At 32.0% G+C, this 12,470-nt stretch overlaps 1 protein-coding gene across 3 annotated transcripts in view; it reads left to right on the forward strand.

Moving 5' to 3' along the window:
- rab28 (RAB28, member RAS oncogene family) overlaps window positions 1-12,470 on the forward strand; it is a 40,099-nt gene that overhangs the window by 14,822 nt on the left and 12,807 nt on the right. For all 3 annotated transcript variants that reach the window (XM_088924851.1, XM_088924842.1, XM_088924833.1), the window contains exon 4: window positions 1,066-1,195. In XM_088924851.1, coding sequence (XP_088780977.1) covers window positions 1,066-1,195 — 130 coding nt within the window. The remainder of the gene's footprint in view (window positions 1-1,065; window positions 1,196-12,470) is intronic.

The following is a 12,470-nucleotide window of genomic DNA, read 5'->3' on the forward strand; positions in this document are numbered from 1 at the left end:
GTTTGAGTTTAGCATGTAGCCCTTTACAAGTCATCAATGGAATACACAGGAATTATTGTGCTTGAAAGCATCAATTTGCATAATGGGCTTGAATAAGAATTTATGTAGCGAAAGAAGGTGAAAGCCTAGACTTTTAGTTTTCCCTTGAAATTTGCTTCTCATGCTACAGGCGCCACCTACTGTATAATCATAAAGTGTTATTTAATGAGCTTTTGGATTAAAACAACACAAAAAATCTGTTCTAGATAAATGGGCTTTTCTTCTATGTATTTTTCACATAATATTTCACATAATATTATGTGCACATTCATTTTCATCTACACAAGCTATTACTTTTTCTACCCAGCCTGAGATATAGAAATATATAATTTACTGGTATTTTAAGTATCTTCAACAGATTTGAGCAGCTGCTGAAAATATTGCTTCATTGTAATTGGTAGATAAGATTATGATCTTATTAGGAATGGAGAATTTTGGGTCATTAACTATAACTACTGAAGAAAAAAAATGTTCTTAATTTGCAATTGAAGTCATAAGTTGTGTGTGTTATCTAAGCATTTTGGTAGTTATCTTGTTTTTGACAGTGGGTCAGGTCTTAATCTGAACTTTACACACCTGACATTTACAAATTAATCCATTACTTGCTGGGTTTTCCTTTCCATAGGCCTACCGTAGAGTTCTGCACACTGTATTTTACTTTGCGTAATCCACTTTATTAGGTAAAAACATGTCTTGGGACAAGGAACAGAAAAATTCTGAATATCATTGCCACGAGATTGGAGGGGAATCATTTTTCTTCGTTCTATTATTCATACTAACCTTTCCATACTTTCCTGTTTTAGGCTTTATTGGAGATGTATATTTTTCTGCCATTTATGGACATTTAATACTTATGTTTTTAATTTGCAGGTGTGTTGAAATCTTGACATAAACTGAGCCATAATTAAATATCTTTGTTTTTAAGTTTTATTTTCAGTAACTCAGTGTATGAGTGTTGTATTATTTTTCATTTATTAATAATGTTTATTGAATGTAAATAGTACTGATTTTTTTTATTCACTATAGGGTGTGCTTCTTGTCTATGACATCACAAATTATCAGAGTTTTGAAAATTTGGAAGACTGGTTTGCTGTGGTTAAGAAGGTGAATGAAGAAGCAGAATGTCAGCCTGTAGTTTCTTTGGTGGGAAATAAAAGTAAGTTGGTTATTATTTTTTTATGTAAACGCATGTAGATTAAAAATAAGTCTTAGACCTAATGGAAAAAGACTAATGGACTTAATGAACCTACAGTACATAGACTGTGTGACTTTAGTATATCTGCAAGTTCTAAAGACTTGATCGAATCTATGTTGCTGCTAAAAATATATTATAATACAGCTTCTTTAATTTTAACAAATTAAATAATACCTAATAATTATCTGTTATCTATTAGCTTTGAATACCAAAATTGATATTCTTAACTTACACAAAACACAGGATGCTGAATTCTTTATAATGTTCTTGGTCTTTTAATTTCCACCTAATCTGATTTTTAAACAGGCTCCTGGAGTGTCAAACCAACATTCTCCTGGGATTTATTGTAAATAGAAATTAACCCAGGTTGCTTGGGAGCTCTGTGCGCTTTGATTTATGATCCTGTAGCAAGTCTCTGGGGCAGTGGTTATCTGTAGCTTCCACAGAGGGATAGGAATTATCAGGCACCAGTGTGCTTTTGATGGATGAATGATTTCTGCTCTGGAGACTCCATGATGTTAACCAGACCCATTTGGAAATAAAGACTAATAACGCTAAATTTTAAACATTCTTCTTGACAGATGGGGAGTCGCAGAAAAGAGTGCATCAGCTGTAATTAAAAATGTTGACTGTATGTTCTTTTTAGCTGTGATTGATTATGAATGGAGTGGTATCTCTGCACAGGAAATTCTGTTCCGTTACTTTGCAGAGTTGAAAGGTTAGGATTTAATGTACATATTAACTTGGATTCCCTGCTCCTGATGGTGATGCATTAGCTTCGCAATTTACAGTGAACTCTTGTACGTTTTGAACAGCAGTCTATACGGAACTACATTTAGAAACTCAGCACTGCTTAACATGCTCTATTCCTCCAAGGACAGAAACCCAAGAAACATTTGTGTGTTTTACTCCTACAGTTTGAAAAATACCACACAAATTGCCCTACAAGGAGTAATCAATTATGAGGTGACACTTTATAAATCCTTGAACCTTCACATAGACTTATTTTTCAGAGGCTATGAAAAGAAGTTAGTCTAGGTATCATATGGGAATTGCGTACACAGACATTTCTATTTTGGTTCCCTTCAGAGAAGTCACAAATGCTTTAATGTATTGAAGTACTTTTTTTTCGATTTAGAGCTTAATCCCCGGACAGGCAAGTAGAATGGAAAATATACAAACTGCCGAGGCTTTAAAAAATACATCTGAAACTTTTTTAAATTGCAATGTAATTATTTGAATAATTTCATATATATATTAACCTTACTGAATTACACCTTTTGATTTATTATTAATAAATGTGCTTCCCTGATTTATACCTGATATTATATTTTAACTAGTTCTTCATTAAGCCAAGTAGTTAATCTAATTTAAAGAACTATAACATTGCCATTATATTGTGTAAGCTGTCTTAATTGTCATCTAAAAATGAAAGAGAAGGACAGCAAAACTTTTAAATTAAAATTAAACTTAATACTCTGTCTGGACCTGTGGATCTGAAAAGGTGAAGCAATCAGTTGAGACAAAAGGGGGGGAATTTTTAAAAATAATTCACAGGATAACATTCCACTAGTTAAGAGTCTTTTATTTTAAAGAGTCCGTCCATCTATTTAGCTTATTTTTGGAATATTCGTAAATAACAGTGCATACATTTAATTGACATTGTTTGTACTCTTATCAGTGACATTACACAGGGAAAGGACACTATATATATAGTGATAATAGTTATAACACCGGGTCTCTATATTTAAGGTTGTATGACAAATTCATCACAAGCGTAGATGCGTTATAACCAGGGATACAAATTTGATCAAGCAGATGCCAGTGAGTTTATACATTGTGTTCTCAAGGGATATACTGTACATGGATGTTTCCATTGAGATAAAGTAAGTGGATCTTCCTGATTCCATTTAAATCTTATGCATCTTTTGGCAGTAGACAAAGTTAAATTCTATATTAAATGTATATTAAGTCTTAAAGCAGAAAAGATTAAATATTGTAAGTTCACCTAGAGTAAAAAGACAATTGACTTAAGTGAGCTATTTAGCTCATTGATCTTCAACCTGTTGAATTCCATTTATTTGGTTGAGGGTTGAGTGGGACTCTTTGGTCTTGAGTAAGTATTGAGATTTTTGACTGATAAATGGCATACACTTGTTAAAGAGGTAGCTTGGCAATGTCATATCACATCTAATATAAGTCTTGAAACTACATTATTAGAATAACAATATTATATATTTTTTTTTTTTATAAAAGAGAGGAGGTCATTCAGCCCATCTAGTTAATTCAACTGCCAGTAGTTTAGTGATCCAAGGTTGTCATCTTGCCTTTTATTGAAAGGAGCCAGGGCATCAGCTTCAGAAATGTGGTTGGATAAGTCAGACCAGGTCAGGCACAGGACTGCAAAGGTTTAGAACTCAATGAAATACTGCTTGTAGAGAATACTGTTACAAAGTGTGTGATTAAAAGAGAAGGGCTACTGCTGTGCAGTCCTGTAGGTTTTTTTTGGAGCCTTTTAAATTGTTAGATCTGGCATGTGAAACAACACATCTATTCTTTTCATTGAATCATTGGATAACTGCACTTTTTAAGAACGCAGGATGCAGTTTTACCATCCACATGTATTCCAGACACTTCTGTAAAATAATGGCTGCTCTTGTAACAATTTAGAAAGGAAACCAATAAAACATTTTATTCAAACACACAAAACATACCCAGAACACACACATATACAAAAGAAAAGTGACTTAGACCACACTATATGGAAGTAAAATTAAAAAGTTGTTTATGCAAAAGAGTATTTAGATGTTTTTTCTCATCTCTGACAGTTTCCTTTTGTAAATATAGTATATATGCTCAGGGTTTGTTTTTTAAAGAGTTAAAAACTTATTTATCAAAATGGATTTGAGCATAAACAGAATCTGTACAATAAGTGGGCTTACCTCATTGGTCTTGTGACTGGGAATCCTGTCTTGTTTATAAACAGTGATTTCATGTTTTTGATAATGCTTACATTTTTATATTTAACTCCGACAACCAGTCAACTAACAATGATCTCTCTGTAACAGCTTTGCTTTTTAACTAAATATATATTGGATTATGTGCATAAAAATATCTTTACTGAAAGTAGCTTTAGAAATGCTCTTTTATGAAGTACAAACATCACCATTACCTTCAATGTAATCAAAATGACTAACATCAAAATTTATTTTTGCAGTGCTTATTTCCTGATCATAATTCTTTTATTGATTCAAGGAGTATTAGTTCACTTGTTTCAAGAAGAAAAACTTGAACAAAATCTTTTTTTTTTACAGACCTGTCTACAAAACTAATGTGTTAAAAAAAATATTAAACCCATCTTGCTATTCTGGTTTTTAGTAGTATGAAGATTGAGACTATACCTGATGTCTTCCAGTGACTCGGCATGCAGAGAATGACTTGGCAGTTTCTTCAAGGAGCCCATAAGCCTTTGTGTAAAGAAGTTCTTAATTTTCAGTCTTCAAATTCTATCACTTGTCATTTAGACCATATTATACATGTTTGTATAGAGTGAAAACATTTGTGTAAAGCCATACTTGATACTCATGTGGATACAACACATCCAGTTCAGTTAATGTGGTTATCAGGAATATGTACACTTTACACAAAACTGCTTCTTAATACACCAGTATTCCTTAATCATGTGTGGATGTTTACCTTCATTACTACTTAATTTGTATTCTCCTACTGAAAGTACTGAAAGTACAGTACATATGTTATTTATCAGATAAGTAGATTTAGTAGATAAGTTATTTTTTCACTGATATGTTTTCCCAATATATAGTTTTTTCATTTTTAATAATTATTTACTTGTTTAACAAAAGTCTGCAAGAGTAGTGTAGGTACTTTGAGCTGATTTAAAGCAGACTTGTTTAATGTTCTCAACATCTGTTTAATAGTGTGGACAGTCTTAATTTACGTTTAGGCTCCCTGGTCTTGTGTTGAGTTTAAAGTAAAGGTCCCAGCTGACCTTGTCAGCTTTCTTTTAGCATATTATATTCTGAACACCTCAGTGACATTTATGTTTTTTTTTCAGGAACAAAATGATTTAGTTAATTGTTTTCAGCATCAAAATATCTTTAGCATTTTTTTCATTAACTGTTATGAAGTTAAAATACTTTTTTATTGGCTAACATCATACTTGATCACACAGATACAAATGATCAAACTTTTTAAATAATTACATTAGGGTATTTATTCTTGCTAATTAATAACCGGCTGGAAAAACATGGTGTGGTACCCCAAAACATGAAGTACAGATACCATGTCTAGATTTACATGCAGGTTAGAAGACCCAAGTTTGTGTGCCCACTTCTCATTTCCTGTACTCATTCCAGTTTCTGTAGTAATGCATTTAAAAAGTGCAGAATTGCTATAAATCTACATAACTACAAGAACTGCACCAATGGATCATTCAGTTTCAAAATTAAACGTCTGTAGCAATATAGATTGTATCAAGTAGTTATTTTTCAGCTGAATAGCTCATCCTTTGTACCAGAATATGGATAGGGTATCTGTTATGCTATATATACAGTAGGTTTCAGTGCTGTATGTGTAATGTGTTTGGAAGTGTGATTGAGAATGATAGAATCTTGTGGAGAATGAGACATCATATGTAGGTAGTGATGTAAGGCAAACCTGTAGAGCTGAATACATTTTCCATAACACTGTGCTCTGTAGGTGAAGTGAGTTTACTATGAAAAGGGAAAAACTCTTTTGCAATAACTTAGAAATACAAACATTTATGTCTAGTGATTACATATCTGTTCTACTAGGTGCTCAAGTGTAACATTTAAAGTTATTGGTATGAAAGCAATAAGTGCAAAGTATGTCAGTCTCTTCTAGTAATTACGTGATCCCATATGTGATTAATGAGAGCCAGTCTGTGTTCCTGTTCTCTTCCCCGTGTGTGTATTTAAAGTAGTTTATATACTTTCAGAGATTGTGTTTAATTGATTGCTGATTCATACTCTTATTGATCTTATATGTACACACTCTGATAAATTATTTTGTCTAATAAATAAGCTTCGTTTGCCAGGAATAACAGTAAAAATACTGCATTACAAATGTTTGTGTATTGGTGTGTGAAAAATAGGTGCAAATATTTTTTTAATTTCTCTGAGACAACTACATGAAACTCAAGATCCTGACGGGCAATACCTATGTAGCAAGATTAATTTTTATTTCCCTTTTAACCCAAGCCATTGTCTTCTAACCAAAATATGATATCTGGTCCTATTGCTACACTGATTAGCCTTCTTCTGTAAGTGTTGCATGGCTGAATATCCTTTGTTTAACTATTGAACTATTGCAACAATTCTTTGGACCAGTCAGCTTTGAAAACTGTAGTGCATTTTGTACTCCATTTTGACTGATCCTGCATTTCACTTAAGCATTTTTAGTCACTGAGGACCCAAGATTCCTGTCCTTAGTCATTCATCTGTTTCCAAGGATAACTTCTAGTCCTGGCTTCTGCAATGTGTTGGAAATGATTGCTCAGCCCCCCTTAGTATTCTGAAAACGTTAATCAAACATCTCTAAACCCTTGTTTGGTCTATGCTAAAAGGGTTCAGTTCTCTTAACCTAACCTCATAAGTCACCCCCTTTTGTCGAGAGATTTGTCTTGCTGCTTTTTGTTCTGGATTTGTACCAGAGCTAACCCCTATGTAGAAAAATACTTTTTGCCAAATATCTGAAGTCAAAATTGCAGACTATTCTTCGTGATCTTTCTTTAAAAAAAAAGTACTTATCCTCCCTTGTTTTACATGGACATGACTGTACAGAAAAAAAAATCTATATACGCATTTCTCCTTAATGTGTGAGCTTTATGAAAGACTTTATTTTTAAAATCACTGAAATCTCATAATGTGTTTTGCCACCAACATTGTTCTTAGTGTTTACCCACTTGGCAAAGTTGAGCAGAATATTTAAGGAGCCTTGTAAATTTGCCATAAATCCTGTCTGTTCAGTGTAGGCTGCACATTTCTTAATGGAGAGATGCTAATAATCCAGGGTAAAGCTGAATGTGCTTCTGTTTTTGGTTTAGTTGAAAAATGTTGTTTCTGGCTCTGTCCTTCATACTTAGGTCTTCTTATAACAAACTAAAAGCTTTTAATTGCACCTTTGGGGATAGTTAGGCTACAATAGACATATGGTGGACAAAAGCCGAGTCTAGTAAGAGCAGTACTACTATAAACAGGAGATGTGCACGTCAGCAATGTCGGCAGTGCACAGGGAGATGCTTACCAAAGACTATTATGGATAATTGTCTTATCCCACATTGCTGTGTTGTAGAACTCCTTCATTAACAGTTATCAGTGAAAAAAATGTACCAAATGCACCACTGCCCGCAATATGCTTATGTTAATCACATAGAGCTATATACTGTACAAACATAAATACATAAAGTAAATTTGCATACCCTATATTTTCTTGATACATTTTGAGTTTTTTTTTTACTCCTGAATCAGCTCATTGTAATAGACATTTGTATGTTATCCTACCTTATTTAAACACACCTTCATTGGAATATGTACCTTATTTTAGTAATTACTGTAATAACATTTTGGAAGTTAGAAATATGCATTTTGTATTTCTGTGTGTCTTTTTGTCTATATACAGCATTTTGTGTTTTAACAATATCAAAAAATACAAAAAGAGTTAATTAGAATTATATAATTAAATCTATAATTAAGATTTGGATCAAATTCAAGGTGGAATAAACAACTTAAAGATGACATGCTTTTACTTAGTTTGGGTTTAATTTTTTCTGCTATTATACTATTAATGATCTGCTTCGGATAGCAGGAGGTTTTCTTTCTTTCCCTTGTCAAGGAAAAAAATGTTTGTCCATGATTTCTTGGTTTTTATTGTTGTGCAGATGACAACAAGAAAAACTGGTATAATTTCAGGTTGTGGAAAGATTAATGTAAAAAAGCAAAACTGTTTGTGAGGTGATTGCAATGTTCAGATCCATATTGTTATTAAGAACTCACGATTTGTACTCCAGTGCAAGCAGCCCTTGGTTCATTGACATGAGTACTTTCTGTGGATGATCTTTGTGGTTGACCTAACAAAAGGTTAAGTATTAATACAAAATGTTCGCAGCCAAGTAACAACAAAAACAACATGTTCACAGTACAATTTATTTGATTATGCATTTACTGTAATATTGAATGTCTTCATTCATTTAGCCATCTATAAGACAAATATTATTGCATGTCGTGGATAATGCGTCTTTTTAAGGCTACTTGTGTGGCATGTCACAGATCATTAACTGCCCATAACCACCTGATTTGACGCTGTCTGGAAGCATCCTTGCGGTCATACAGTCTTTTATTCCTCTATCACAACAGAACATTGATTTGCAGGAATGACTTTGCTAAGCTGAAAGAACAAAAAGGTACATAGGAAGAAGGCTACCTTCATGCTATAGTTTTGAGACAGGATAGGAACAGTGATACATATACATGTGTTGGTCAGAAACGCAAGACACAAAATGAAGAACCGAAGGAAGCGTGCTGCTTGGCTCGTTTTATTTAGACCATATTATACATGTTTGTATAGAGCTTACCAGTTACTTTTAGTTTTATGATATGTAACCATTGCATTTTACATTGCCATTATTGAGCAGAAATGAATGAAAATAATATAATGTTAATGCGTCTTCATGCCTCTGCATTTTATTGCAAAAAGAAAGGCATGTATGATGCCTGATACATTATGTTAGATTACTTTTCAATAAAATAAGATGAAGGATTAGAGAATGTTGAATTTATGTATTAAATAATGGTTTTGGATGATCCTAAATTGTTTTATTTTGTGTATATTTTTCTAATAACAATTTGCAATGGGAAAGAATATGACTTGCTTCATTAATTATACAGCATCTTAATAAAATATAGAAAGAGACACAAATTACTGTTTGCTTATTTTATATTCAGTAAATGTTTGTTTCTATTCCATATATAAAATTAAACATTATTTCTACAAAATACTAGTCCATTTGAATGGAGGCATATGTGATGAAGAGAAACTCATCATTTGCCATTCATCATTCTTTTCGTGTTAGTAGAACATTCTAGGAACCATATTTTTAAAACATTTCCAAACAATTAAAACCTTTTCACATAAAAACAGCACAGACGAGTTGAGAATTAACACAGCATTCTTCAGTAGACTAATTTAAGAGCTAATAAAACATTTTTTTTTTGTTTTGTAGGATTTGGTGTTTGTCAGGTGTCAAAACAGGTGGTCCAGTTAACACAAAGTAAATATTTTATGAATATGCCCTAGATGTTTTATGGAGACCTTTTTGTAAAAACATTGATAATTATATATTGGTAAATTTTTGGACCTTTATATATTTGTCATATTAATACTTACTGTACATATATATATACATTATATATGTTTATAATCAATAATCATTTTGAACAACAAAATATTTTAGTCTTTTATTTTATATAAAGGACTAAAGGACTTTATATTCTTTAGTTTAAGTCCTCGTGGCTTTTGCCTGCTGAATGTTTTACGTTAACGTGGATGTGTTAATTATGACTTTTTAAAATTAATTTCTTCAAATATTTCTTATGTTTCAAATGTATATTCCAGCTCATTCTGGTTATTTTGAAGAGTTTGTTAGAATCAATATCAGAAAATATGTTTTTGCAGTGCCATCCCTGAAATTTGTAATCTAACAATGTCAGCTCACTTACACTGTACAGTTCCATCCTTACCCAGCCTGTATTTAACTTTTACAGGAAAAGTCTTGATGCTTTCCAGCATCAAATTATGGTTCTGAATTCTAATGATTCCTTTGTGCATTCAGGATCTAGATTTGTGTCATAGAGCACAATGTAGAACTGGGTGCTGAAAGGATGAGCTATGATCAATGAACTGTTGACAGAACACTTCTGCCTTGAAGAAAACTGAGTCCCTTGACGTTTTTTCCATGTCAGGCCACCCTGTTTCTTCAAAGCACAAAGAAAGCTCTGTAATAATATCTTTGCAGTTGAGAGGCTTCTCTTGCTGCTTATACCATCAAATCACATCTTATTACTGTCTACATTTACAATGGTAGTACCTTTAGAAACATATTTTAACTGATAACTGGTAGTTTAGTAAAATGGAGGCGGACTGATCTGTGCACACTGAGCTAAGAAATTAATATGAAAATAACTGCTTAGTTATGTAATAAAATGGCTCTTCACAGACGTGTTATATCTCGGAGTAATATGAAAATGGTGAAACTAGGCCTTTCCTACATTTCTATCAGTGTTCAACTCAAGTTTTATTAAAACAAAACTGTCAGAAATTGTTAGTTTTTTGTAAATAGATTTGCCATGAACGATAGTAGGAGTGAAATGTACTAAAGGAAGTATGAGTTTAGAAGTTACTGGTGCCTTCTAGGTCTGCCGTCTTGAAAATTTGGTACTCCTGATTTTCTTTACTACACACTTGACCAAGATATGGTTAATGTAAGTGTTTTATTTGTATAAATTGTCACATACTGTATGTGCAAAAAAAAGTACAATAATTTTAAAAGCCAGAAAACTACTTGTAATCAGCAAGATTAGACACTATTTGATATTACTTCACCCTGTTTGCTCTTGGCTGCTTGTCATAATTGTAGAATACCAAAGCTTTTAAAATTAACCACTTTTCATTCTTAAACTCTAAACGAAAGCATAAATAAAAATATAACTGACCACAAAGTTTTGATGTGTAATAAAACTAACTAAAATGAAATTATGTAATACTAATGGTTTTGGACTTATTGATATTGTTCAGATAGGTATGACTGACTTATATTTTTTTTTACCTATTTTATACCAGTGTGATATACAATTAAGGTTTTCTAAGAGAGTTCACTTAGAAATTTATTGACCCAGGTTGAAAGTTTAAATTTGCCCCGTGTTCTGCACTTTAGGAACGTGATTTATTTTTACATTTTTATCTTTATACTATAGTTTTTTCTTAGCCTAGGTATGTATTTTTACAGTGAAGCTGTGCTGAAGACACAAGAAAACTCTTCCCAGCTAAAGTAAGATAATTTAAGATTTCTTTCTGCATTACAGCTTTAGAAGTTTTTATGTATTTGGCTTTTTGTGTGTAATTAAAACTCAAATTTCTTGACCTATTTTTAATTTAAAGTAAGAGTATTTTTAAAATAAATTATATTTAATGCTAAGGTACTTTTCAATGGTGATACAATTCCACTACAATATTTTGAGTAGAAATGTATTTCTTTTGGATAAGAGTAGCATTAGGAATCACTCCCAAATATATTAAAAGAAGCAGAAGTAAATCAATGTGTATTTAGCTAAAGTGGCAATTCAGAGATGTTTAAAGTGTAATGATAGTAGACGAAGCCTGTTTACAAACATATAATTGTATCGATGTACAGTATAATTGTTCTTAGTAGTGCATTATTTTTCATATTGTGGAATTTCCTAGTTTATCTACTGCAGATGAAATAAGCTGATCAATGCAGGCATTGTTATAAAAAGTAATAATTATCTTAATGGACAGAAGGCACCTCGAAACCTGGGTAGGTCACCACAGTTTAAAATATTTTTACAAAATTTAAAATTTACCGTCTAAATGTTGGGGAAACATTGAAGGTCTTTGTGTAGTCTAATGCAGACAACATATGCAGCCTTTAGTTACAAATGCTGCATGTTTTGGATAACTGCTATGTAATCACAGCATCTTGATCTATTGAGACTTTTTTGATATTTTGTATGCTAACTTAATGAAACAAATCAAAGCTGAGGTTAGCATCAACAGATATCTCTCAGTACCTATTTATCAAACTACTTTGTTGAGAACTTGTGGTCATATTTATTGAGACTTCTTATTTTTCTGTTATGGATGTGTTCTAGAGATCATATCAGCTATTACTATAATTTGTCCATGTTGTCATCCCATAATTTAAAATGTATTTTAATTTAAATTCTTGAAGTATTTTCTAGTGGTATTGCTGTCTGGTATTGTGAAATTCCTGTGTGTAAAATTTTAATATTTTGGGAATACAAATGTTACCTGTTAGTGTTGGCTAAATTAGACTGTTATATTATAAAAAATAATAACGCTGAAGAGAATTTAATTTTAATTTGCAATAAATATCTAAAAACTGCATTAATGGCTAGTATTATTAATATCTATATTATGCTTATTACCCAATATAGATGTT

Source organism: Atractosteus spatula, chromosome 1 (genome assembly GCF_055471065.1).
Source record: "Atractosteus spatula isolate fAtrSpa1 chromosome 1, fAtrSpa1.hap1, whole genome shotgun sequence".
In the NCBI taxonomy this organism is placed as follows: Eukaryota; Metazoa; Chordata; class Actinopteri; order Semionotiformes; family Lepisosteidae; genus Atractosteus; species Atractosteus spatula.